The sequence below is a fragment of the Polypterus senegalus genome, chromosome 9 (assembly GCF_016835505.1).
Source record: "Polypterus senegalus isolate Bchr_013 chromosome 9, ASM1683550v1, whole genome shotgun sequence".
NCBI lineage: Eukaryota > Metazoa > Chordata > Cladistia > Polypteriformes > Polypteridae > Polypterus > Polypterus senegalus.
In genome coordinates this window covers 83616216-83629005 of record NC_053162.1, presented here as the reverse complement: position 1 = coordinate 83629005, position 12790 = coordinate 83616216, and the positions used below count along the sequence as shown (strand labels likewise).

Here is a 12790-nt window from a genome sequence, read left to right as displayed (position 1 = left end):
TACGTTATTTTCAAAATGTTTTCTTTTCTTTTTCATTGCTTCTTTAACACACTACTTCTCCGCTGCGAAGCGCGGGTATTTTGCTAGTAAATAATAAAACTGCAACTTGCATTTATAATGCTACAAGCAAAATACCCGCGCTTCGCAGCAGCAAAGTACTGCCTTAAAATTTTTATTAAGAAGAAAATTAAACCTTTTTAAACTGAGGGAAAATATACCAATAATTATTTTTTAAGGATCTCTTTGTATACCACATTGTGAGTTCGGCCCTCCGGTTGTAATATGACCAAGCTGTGCGCTGAGCTTACTCTTGAGCATGCAATGTACAGTTGGCCTGGTGAACAGTAATCTTGTTTCAGATCTCACAGCTTGGATTGCTGCTGTCATAATCAGTTTGAGTTTCATGGTTTGTTTCAATTACAACAGTATTTGTAGGACTTGTGTTGAAGAGACATTCGGCATCTGTCACACGTTGTAAGTATACAACCGGTTTCATCGATAACTTCACATCCAGCTTTTGAGAGTTTAAACATTCATAAACATCAAAGTGTCCACTACTGAAATCATCACCTGTGAATCTAAGATGTTTGAATCTAAGCGGTTGTCGAAAGGTGTAAAATATTTGGCCATTTCGGTACACTTGAAAGCGACAACCGAACAATTCAGCAACAGCTATCAACTCACATGCAGAACCATAGGTGAAGGGCTTAAGCATTTCACTCTTATAGTGCTCCTGTGTAGTATAATTATCTCCTGTACTGTCATCCGTCCACACCTTGAACCTGTCCCAGTCATTCAATACATAAGACACAATGTTCCTCCGGATATCAAGAGTGAGCCTGATATGGCCGTGCAATATGTAACAAAGAGAATGGAAAAGGTAGGTGCCATCTCCGGCCATGAAAACCACTCGGTAAGTGACAGTTCTATGATTGATGGTGATCATCTCGATAGACATGTTAATGGGGGTACGGTTGGAATGATAAAGGAAATGGGTACCTGAACACTATAAAGTAAGTCTAAAATACCTACACAATAACTATAATCGTAATAAATGAACAATAAAACAGCGGAGAAGCCGTGGATTAAATTAAAAGGCTGTAGTTATCAGCAGGGAGACGTGAATCCTGTGGCGTAGCAAGGAAGGGAATGTAGAGACTGGAGCGACAGATGGCCTTATATAGGCAGGCAGCCAACAACATGGGAGGCGTTGGGATGGGGGACCCAACGCCGCCTCACACGGTAACCGAGCTGCAGGCTATGCATGTATATATGTACGTAAGTAGGATTCAGTTAGCGTTGGGAACCTGCGTACCAAATTTCTTGAAGATGGGCCCATAAGTAACAAAGACCATTGAAAAGTTCAATATGGTGGCCGACAGTGGCATCATACCACCGAAATAAGTATGTACATTGGTTTCGGTTAGCGCAGGGAAGCCGCCTACCAAATTTCGTGAAGATGGGGCCATAAATAAAAAAGTTCAACATGGCGGACATTGTTGACCGTTATGACCGTTACGCGTAGAATTTCAAAATGAAACCTGCTTAACTTTTGAAAGTAAGCTGTAAGGAATGAGCCTGCCAAATTTCAGCCTTTTACCTACACGGGAAGTTGGAGAATTAGTGACGTTGGAAAGTTCAATATGGCGGCCGACAGTGGCGTCATACCATCGAAATAAGTACGTACATCGGTTTCGGTTAGCGCAGGGAAGCCGCCTACCAAATTTCGTGAAGATGGGGCCATAAATAAGAAAGTTCAACATGGCGGACGTTGTCGACTGTTATGACCGTTAAGTGTAGAATTTCGAAATGAAACCTGCTTAACTCTTGTAAGTAAGCTGTAAGCAACAACAACAACATTTATTTATATAGCACATTTTCATACAAACAGTAGCTCAAAGTGCTTAACATAATAAAGAATAGAAAAATAAAAGACACAATACGAAAACAAAATAAATCAACATTAATTAACATCGAATAAGAGTAAGGTTCAATGGCCAGGGGACAGAAAAAAAAAAACTCCAGGCGGCTGGAGAAAAAATAAAATCTGTAGGGATTCCAGACCATGAGACCGCCCAGTCCCCTCTGGGCATTCTACCTAACATAAATGAAACAGTCCTCTTTGGATTTAGGGTTCTCACGGAAGGGCTTGACGTAGAATTTCGAAATGAAACCTGCTTAACTTTTGTAAGTAAGCTGTAAGGAATGAGCCTGCCAAATTTCAGCCTTCTACCTACAAGGGAAGTTGGAGAATTAGTGATGAGTGAGTCAGTCAGTGAGTGAGTGAGTCAGTGAGGGCTTTGCCTTTTATTAGTATAGATTTGTGGTATAGCCCTACGGAAGCTTATTAGGGCCACTGTGAAGAAAAAAAAAAATATGGACACTGAAAAAAAAAAACTGTTGAGAATAAAGTCGACATTTCCACTTTATTCTCAGTTTATTTTGTCATTAAAGTAGAATGTCGCAAACTAAACTTCATCCTAAAATCAATATTTAATTTCCTAGATTTTCTCAAACCCCGTCATAAGTTAATGTACCACATGAAATGTTTTGTGTTGTGTTCCCTGACCCACTTGCTAATCGCTATATATTCTTAAACTGATGAGGCGCAGGCAGGGATCGCCGCATAGAATACATTCACTTCATGATATTCCTGCCCTCTGAAAATTTAGAATGCAAAGATAAATACTTGATATCATTTTCATGATGAAATGCATTATAGTATGTATTAAACATGCACGGTAATATAGCGGTGGTGCTGCTCCCTCGCACTAAGGGGTCCCCTTTATGGCACGTGTGACGAGGCTCCAAAAAACTGGATGTATGAATGGGTATTGCACAGGTTTAACTTAAATATTGTGTAAATGTTGGATTCGTGATCTTGTGGTCGGAGACATGAACACAGAATTTAGTGGATGTTCTTCTTGAATGCACACTGTCTCTGTCTGACGTACCAAACCCCCAGTTCCTATCCTTCCTTTTTCTTTATCCACATAACGATGCGCCACACGATAAACGTCTTTGTGAAATTAAAACTAGTTATAAACTTAGACCACGGAGTGTTCAGTACTTTAAAAAATCTTCGTTATACATGTTTAATTATGCCCTCCATTCAGGGTTGCACCCATCCCAGCAAGCATTGTGTACGAGACAGGAGCAAATCCTTAACAGGGCTCCAGCACATCGCAGGGTGAATACGAGCAACACATACACTAGCAGGATCAATATAGCATAACGAAACCCCACATCCTACATGACTTTGAGAGGAAACTGAAGCACTCCAAGTAAATCCACAAGAAAAACATGCAAATTCAAGGCAGGGAACACCCGAGACCCCCTTGCTGCGAAGCAGCATTTCATCGTCCACGTCACCGTGCCCCCACATGATTAATACATGCTTTAATGCATTTCATCATGAAAATGATATCAAGTATTTATCTTAGCATTCTGAATGTTCAGGGAGCATAAATATCATGAAATTAATGTATTCTTTGTGGTGATCACTGCCTACGCCTCCTCTTGGTGCAAGACGAAGTCAGTTTAAGAAGCACATAGTGATTAATATGGCTCGGGGAACACTTAACGCAAAGCATTTAATGTGTTACATAACTTATGATGGGGTTTGAGAAAATCTAGTAAATTAAATATTCATTTTAAGATGAAGTTTAGTTTATGATGTTCTACTTTAATGACAAATTATGAGAATAAAGTCAACATGTCGACTTTAATCTCGACAAAAACAGCGAGAATAAAGTAGAAATGTCGAGAATAAATTCAACATGTCGTCACACTATTACACAGTACATCACACAGTATTAAAAAAAAATAAAACAAGTACAACTTGGCTTGCAGTATTATCCAGTATTATAGAAACAGTATTCACACATTTGAACATAATGGTCCCCATCCGACCTTTTAAAACCAAAGTATCTCCAGACAACAGACACGGCTCTTATTTTCGGCAGAAGTTCTTCTGTATCATCATGTTCAACTTTATTGTCTGCTACAGCTTTAGTTTCAGAATGTTCTCTGTCCATTTTTACCTTTCAATACCTCCACTAACGCATGTACTCCATTGCATGCGCGTTTAGTGGTGCAGCAGTGAAAAGGTCCTCCCTTAAACAATTTCCCGCTGCGCCAAGTTTTGAATAATGTTTAGGCTATTTAAACCAGTGCTGCGGTATAAGAAAAATCTATATCATAACAAAAATTAAAAACAGTTTTTGGTATGAACCCGTATACCTCCTAGCATTACTAAATATATAATATTGTGAATGTAACCACTACATGAAAATAAATGAGGAGAATATGTGTTATACAGAGAAGAGGTCAGCTGTGTTGTGTTGTGATGTGTAAATCATTTCCTTTGGTGGAAGGACATGCACCTTTATGTGTTTAGGGTGAGGGTATCATTATTGTGTATTTCTCAAAGCAATCGTAGCAGAAATGTCTATGCTAAGTAATGAGCAAGCCCAGTTAAAAGTCCTGTCTATAACTATGGCATAAATCAATATTTTTTCCTTGATGTTTCATATTTCTTAAGTATCTACTGACTGATCAATTTTTAAACCATTATTCATGTTAGTCACTGCTATCCCAACAGCATTAAACATAAGATGGAATACTGTTTTATTTTTGCATTTTTTATAGGTGTTATTGCACAGTGACTTTACTAATAATAACTAATAACTGTCAGTTTCTGTGATCAGTGTAGTGTTAAACCTTTCAAATCTTATTTATCATGTTAAATCATATTGAAGTTATGGAAAAAGATGATCCGCTGTGGCAACCCCTAACGGGAGCAGCCGAAAGAAGAAGAAGAAATCATATTGAAGTTGATTATAATTGTATCAATTAATATTAACATTTATTGATATGTGTTGTTAAAATATAAGCACATTTATAAACCGGTTTCTTGTTGAAAAACCTGGTTTAGATGGACCCGTTCTTGAGTCATTGTGTCCTTTGCAGTTGAAGTTTGGTTTATTGATTTGTGTATTATCTTATTATCTAGCCCCCAGGCCTCTTGCAACTCTTTCCAGGAAACATCACTTTTAATTACTTTTTAATTATGGACACCTCTACTAAAGTGAAGTCAATTTTTTTCCTCTTTATTTCTATGAAGCAGAACTTGGCAAAAATATAAAAAGTGGAGACATGCATTGTTATAGAACTTTTAAAGTATTTGAACAAATAAATTGATATATAAATATTCCTGACAGAGCTAATAAATTAGTAGTGGATTAGCAAGTGCTTTTACTTGTACTGTACTATCTGAAATTTATTATGGTATTTTAAAAAATTTGTGTTCAAGAATACGATATAAAAACACGGACTGATTACATGGAGATAGTGAAATTCTTTTTACACATGATAAAAGAAGAAAGCATATCTAAGTTTAGCCTTTTAGGAATCTTACTTATACTAAATTGAATATTTTAAAGCTTGAAATGCAGGAACACGTTTCTCTGGGAACATATCAAGCATCTGGTGTTTAACAGCTCTGTCAGAGACAATTAGGTTCATGTTGGCTCTTTGATTTGCGCTGAGCCATGTCATTAGTATACTGTGAAAACAGTAAAATCTGCCAAAGTTCATTCCATCTCTATTTACTTTTTTGTATTTTGTCTTCAAAGTTTTTTGTTTGTTTCCAATGCTGAGTTTGTCTTATTTAGATTTGTCCCCCAAGTACCATTCTGCTTTAACACTAATCAAGGTAATATCTAACTGAACTGTTGGAATAAGAAGACCTTTTAAATACATCAGTTATATTTGTATCAGATATTTTTAATTTTAAGAGTTAATTACAATAATGATAACACTTGGCAATTTGTTCACTGTATATTATGAATAAAACAGTATCATTGATTTTTACATTCCAGGTTTACAGATCTTGTGGATACCAACTATAAGATAGATCTCAACTTGCTCTCACCCCCAAAGAGAGAGTACTGGTCCATGCTAGCTTACAACCGTAGTAAACTCTGCAACATTTTGTTTTCTAATGAACTAAACCGGCGCCTCTCCCAGTATGGGGTCACCTCTAATGCACTGCATCCTGGGAATATGATGTACACATCACTTCATCGCAGCTGGTGGGTCCTGACTTTCCTCTTTACCTTGGCCCGGCCATTTACAAAGTCAATGGTAAGTTAATGGAAATTTATTCTTATCTGCTGGGTTCTGCTAAATCATTTTATTTATTGAAAAAACAAACCATGATCTTCACGGCTAAAAGATTACCTGTTTTTCTGGGAACTGCAGTTTTGTAAATGCTTGTTTTGAAGTTTCTTAGGTGTGTTTTACAGAATTGTTGTTAAAGCAGTTTTTTCTTTTCTGTTGAATTTTTTAATGGAAAGCAAATGAAGTCTACTAGTTGGTTGTTTTTGTGTAATTTAATAGTATTTCAAATTGTGAAATATTTTATTCATGTTACATTTCTGTAACACTGTTGTAGCCGTTTCCTTTTTTAATAATGCACTTGAGATAACAATTAAAAAAGCACCTTCATATAATTTCTTGGACTTGCAAAATATTTAGCTTCTTATGATGCCGAGTGATAAATTCCTATATTGAGGGACCACAATTGAAGTAGTAATATGACATTGGAGAAAACAGAAGAAGAAGAAATATAGAGATTTAACAGATCTTTTCTGTTTGAAGACTACATTTTCTGTCATCTTTGTAACTGAGTCAAGTCTTCAATGCATAGTAATTAAAGATGGCAGGAAACTGGAACTATTATCAGTTTCTTTTTGAGAAAGCACATTTGTGGCTCAGTGAGAGCAACAGGGTTTTTGTTTGTACTGTTTATGTGTCTGTGTTGTGCTTTTTAAACCTATTTTGCACATAAGGATTATACAGACATCCTTCTGTCATTGTTATTTTAGTAGCAATAGTGTTAATTTCTACTATTTTTTTGCCAAATATTTATTTAAAGATTAAAAAACAATGTGTCATATTTTATTTAATTTGATTATTGAAAAATGTACTTTAAGGTTTCAGTATTAGAAGTACGGTTTTCTTAATCTATTTTAAAACATCTGTCTTACTTTCGGGACAAAAGGCTGCATTTGATCTCATTTTATAATCATAGCATATGCAATTTCTGAAAAAAACTCTTCTGCAAAATAGGATGCATAGAGGACTAATATTTATTTTCTGTGTAGCTAGGCTTATTTTCTTTAGTTTTTGAATCATGAAGAATACCTTTACCCATCTACACTGTTCTTTTTCCCCCAAGAAGTTCATGCTTTTGCCATAATGAAATGTACTGTTGCTTTTTAATAAGGTGTATTCAAGTGTGCCTCGTCTGGTCTTTGAGCAAGTAGATGCTGAACTCCTGGAGCCTGTGGGGCTGTGCACTGTTATCATGTGGCTGTGATACAATCCTTCATTCAAGAAAAATATTTTTTTTGGCTAGTTGACAAGCATGAAGAAAATATCTTGTGTTATACTAGTGAGGGCTTAGCAGATGTTGCAAGGAACCCAAGTCTCTCTCTCTCTCTGTCTTCTATATTTACTATTAAGATCTTTGCAGTTCAGAAAGTGCCAGGTTTTAAGGAAGCATTGAGAATATTCAGTTACGTTTTCTGGCTTCTTCTCTTCATTGCTAGCCATTGTGTTAAAGCTTTCACAAATGTATTTCCTCCTTTGCAATTTTCCAAACATGGGTATAGAATGTTGCTTTTATAAAGTATAAATTTTATACGTCTAAATTATTTGCAGACAAGAACAGTGATGTCCCTCTTTTTTCCTGTAGCAGATACCAATTCTGAATGTCCTTCTTAGGGCCAGAAATATATATCTTGTTTGGGACATTGGATTTTATTGCAATGTTTTATTTATTTATATTTTTATATAAATTTAATATATGTAGAAAAGCAATGGATGGGTGTATAGTTGTGCTACAAGAAGAAATCTCCATGACAAAAAATCTTCAATTTTTGAAAAGTATAATATTATATTGCCTATATTATTTAAAAGTCATCTTCTCCAATTTTTAATGCATCCTATTTTAAGATTATTTAAATATTTTTAAGCTCTGTTGGCCAGAACATTTTTACTGTAGTCCACCATCTGTAACAAGAGCTGCTGAATACATAAATATTTTTAAGATACTCTTATGATGTGTGGTTTTCAACACATTTGTCACAAAAAATTTATCCTTCTGCCATAAATCTGCTAAACCAAATGGAGACATCAAAGTGTACTATAAAGTCTTGCCACCCATGAGCACCAGCTTCCATTTATTCGTGTTATTGAATTGGATTAGGAACATGTGGCTATAACCACAAACTGTACAATAGTTCATATTTATTTTAATATACTGTACTTGGGTGGGCATTAAATCATGAATACATTAGGAAGGTACAGTAAGTTATATAAAATCAATATATTTCTTGTACTTCAAGGCTTAGGCACAATATTTTTAAATCACTAAATAACATCACATTTGATGAAAATGTTTGCTTTTGCATTTTATAAACAATTAACTTTAATAACTTTTGTTTCTTATATGTTTCAGTAACATACAGTATATAAACACTGAACCATATTTTTTGTTATAGTGTGCATTAATGTTATTGCCCATTAAAAAAAAACGCTATGATCTTGGAGTGTTGCTTGAAAATGCTTATTTACTAGTTTCAGCCAAGGATTATTCTGCACCCAGAGCATGCTAAAAACTTTTAGTTCTATATGTAGTTATTTTTTTCTTTTTAACCATCCTGTGGTGTGTATTTTAGTGTACAACTATGGGAGAACGCAGTTCTATAAGGGCTATAAAAGGCTATAAAGTGCAGAGATAAGAGTTGCTGTCAGTACTAAATACAGTATATGACTGTATATATAAAACAGAAGAAATTATGTTTGAAATAGTAGAGTATTTATGATTTTAGGTAATTAATTTATTCATTGCTTACAGTGGAATCTAGGTTATGTTAGTTCAATTTTATCAATATTTTATGTCAATTCATTTTAAGTTTAGTTTCAGTGTAGTTGTATTATGTTTTGGCCATTTCTTTTATAGTTTTTATTTAGAGAGAACCATTTCAGTTCATTTTTTGCTCTAAGCTACGAAAAGGATGATTCTGTTGCTTGCTGCGTTTCCATAGCACAAAGATTATGGAAATGTGCAGATAGCCCCATAAAAGATGCATTGAGCCCCCCCCTTTTTACCCCAACCCTCCATATAAAGAGCTACTTTCTGATCATTTTTTAAAATATATCTCATCACATCCCAGCAGTGTCCATCTTTTCAAGGAGCAGGCTATTTATTTTGACAGCACTATGCATTTTAAACTTCGGATTAACTACTTCCGAGTACCTTTCTATAAACACAAAGTTAAAGAAACCTGTGATTATTTCTTCTTGATTAGGCTTGTGATTATTTAGTAAGTCACTTTATTCAACTATTTTACAGATAACTTTGTGGAAGCAGTTTAAATGGGTTTTTCTTACAGTTATTAGCTTCTTTCCCTTTAGTCAAACTCCACAAACCTCACCGCCTAAGTGGATTATATACTTGTTCTTGTTGATGCTAATGTTATACTCCGGTTTCTCCCAGACAGTACTTTACCATTCACAACTAATTCTTTGCGTGAAGATTGTGTTCAAAATCATGTTCTTCTAATACAGAGCTGACATGCTTTTTTATTATGAAAGGTTTTTGGGTTGACCCAGTCCTAAAACGTCAATTTGTTTATGATTCTTTTGTTATGTAGACCCACTCATGTGCCCCCCATCCCAACTGTTGTCCCCTTGTCCTTGCAGTCTCTTGTCTGTAAAGGAGACAAAGCCCATAGCTGCAATACATTTACGCATGGGACTCTGACTGCACTCAGACAGCTATTGAAGGGACATCTCCTATTTTCTAAATATTAGGTGACAAAAAAGAGCAACAAGGCAACCAGGAAAGGGGGTTTAAACCATAATTCAGTTACAATAGATTTGCCATTCTTTATATTCATGAAACAGAAGAAATGGATGAAGAAAATTTGTTATGGCTCCTACTTTTTTTTCTGCTTGTCTTTCCTACTTTGTTTGCTGTTGCTGTTTAAATCTGCTGACTTTGTAAAGTTTATTGGATCACAAGCCGAATCCCTCTTCATCTGGTGTCATTTTGTCAGACCAGATCAGCACTAGCTCACAAGGAGAGCATGCACAAAGGTATCCTGTAACTTAAGGGCCTTGCTTTTTATGCATCTAGAAAGTCCAAAAAAATAAGCCACATTATCATTTTGCATTAATTTCCTATTTTGTATACTTTGGAAGTAAAAAGATTAGTAAAAAAAAAAACTGACATTTTTACCATGAACTTTCATTCTTTTTTTACTAAAGTGTTAAAAATTCTTGATTAATTAGTATTACAATAATACAATTGTCTTCCCTTACACCTGCTCATTACACATACGCATGCCACATAGTGAGTAGCCAGTTTGTGAAAATGTAGGGACAATTAACAGTATAGGCTACTGACAGTTCATTTTAAAAATTGAAAACCATTCATTTTAATTGTACTCCAGTTAGTTTTCAAGTATGTGGTTTTAAATTTAGTTTAGTCACTCAGCTTGTAGTTTTGTTTTTTTTTTTGGTTATCTGCTGCAAGCGTTTTTTTAGGTATAGTGTTTGGCAATTATGATAACCTTGGATGCTACATGCACTGAAGCAATAAAACAGTATGATTGATTTGTATGTACTGTATAGATAAACAGAGGAATATTTGTTGTTTTAATTGAAATTGTAATGGCTATGCTGCAGTCAATTTTTGTTTGTTATTCATTATATTTAAAGACTACAAACCTTCCAGTTAACTGAACTTATAATTGCCTTTCCTTTGTTAAATTTCAATAGTATTTGGCATATTAAACTACTCATATCTTTAATTTCTCATTTCTTCTTTTATTTGTTCCTTTTTTTTATTGCTGAGTGAATTTTTAAGATGTTACATATTTAAGTTGGCTATTTAAAAACACTTTGCATTGTTCTCCGTCGAATCATCAAACTGAAAAGCAAATGCCACAAAGAATTTAATGTAATTTGATAAACTTTGTCCAGCAAATGTTTCATTCATTATTTTTTAAAGGTAATACACTAAATTAAACATTGCATTATAATAAATGGCTCTTTTGTTATTTGTTCTGTTTTGAACAAACTCAGAAGCTAGTATTATTTTTGGATATTTTGGCTTATGACCTTTATAAAAGTTTTCTTCTGTCTTCACATGATTTTTTTTTTTTTGTTTGCTTTTCTTGGCCAGGTTGTGTCATGCATGAATATTTTTGGTCCTGTTTTGAAAACTAATATTAATTCTACTCAGTGTTTTACTTGTCATCTTCCTTTCTTTTCAACTCGTATAACATTTCACTGCCCAGTGCCTGTGCCTTTGTTTTCATCATTTTCTTCTAGTCCCCTCTCTGTAGAGCTTATGTGAAAGGAACACACCCATGTCAATCAATTTCATATTGCTCTTAAGTTTTAATCATGGCCATCTACAGAATGTACCACTTTTTTTTTTTTTAAGGAAAGCAGATTAATCCTGAAGAACTTTTGGTGTTTGTTCAGCTGGGAATCTTATTTATTTGAGGTATTGAGAAAAATCTCTTCATACTTTTCATGAAAAAGAAAAGGAGAGGGTAAATATTAAGATGTTCCAAGTAATTCGAGCTACAAGGTTCAGCCTTTTTAAACAGCTCAGTCATAAAACTGTAGTGTGAGAGTCCAAGGAAAATAAGGTATATCAAAAGCTGAAACTTTCCCCTTCTGTTTCCACTGTTTACTCTGTGTGCAGACTAGTTTCTGTGGTAAAGTGCAGATCGGCTGCTGACTGGAAATGAATGTAGAAAAGCACACATTTTCTTGACCACACATGCTGGCCCTTATGTCTTTAGCTTCCCTTCTAATTTATTGCTGTGAGTGTGTTAAACAAACTCAGGAAAAGGAGAAAGAGAACTGCTGAAAAAGAATGACAAATGCATAAGCAGGATAAGGAGGCATGTGATTGATCATGAATATTAATTACTTGAAGCTACCAGAAATTGAAACGTTCCCTGGCCAGTGCTTTGAAGATAAAGCGGGAAGAGTTTTCATTGCAACATAGACAGGGTGCTGCTCAGTTTCAGATATATGTGGTATGTCTTCATAGAAGAAAAAAGAGGAAACTTCTATGAATTACTTGGGTTGTATACGGAAGTGTAATTTGAAATTATACAGCAAGCCGTTAGCTTTCTGTCTCATATAGTAGCAAGGAACAAGTGTCTTATTTAACCTTACAACAGTTTGGGCATTAGACCATATATTGTGCTATTTCTGATTTTATTATGTTTTCCTTATCTTTTTCTCAAAAATTGTCTTTTTATGCTAAATAGTTTCATAATGAAAACACATCTTCATCTTCCCACTTCAAAAAACAATATGAGTTTGTTTTTGCCATAACTACTAGGTATTTAAGCAAAGAAGAGTTTAGTTATCCTTTGTCTTTTACACTTCACTGTTTAATGGTATTAATATGAACTTTGTGTGTTTCTTATTTAGAGTGCCATTTAGTATATCAGTGTTTATTTGTTCTTTTTACATAAGAGCCAATGCATGTAAACACAAGTAAAAACTTCTCTGTAAATTCCTTGCCAATGTACAGTTCAGAATATTTACATATTATGCCGCCTTTTTAAATCTTTAATCTTCCAAACAATGTGTCACATGGACCATATTTATTATCTGCAATGGCAGTGCTTATAATTACAGTGTGAAACGTAGAAAATCTCATCGGTAGAATAAGCTTGTTTGAATA

The 12790-nt window shown here is 34.7% G+C and overlaps 1 protein-coding gene across 4 annotated transcripts in view; it reads left to right on the top strand.

Moving 5' to 3' along the window:
• wwox (WW domain containing oxidoreductase) overlaps positions 1-12790 on the top strand; it is a 1268497-nt gene that overhangs the window by 418560 nt on the left and 837147 nt on the right. For all 4 annotated transcript variants that reach the window (XM_039763360.1, XM_039763361.1, XM_039763363.1 and 1 more), the window contains exon 8: positions 5883-6147. In XM_039763360.1, coding sequence (XP_039619294.1) covers positions 5883-6147 — 265 coding nt within the window. The remainder of the gene's footprint in view (positions 1-5882; positions 6148-12790) is intronic.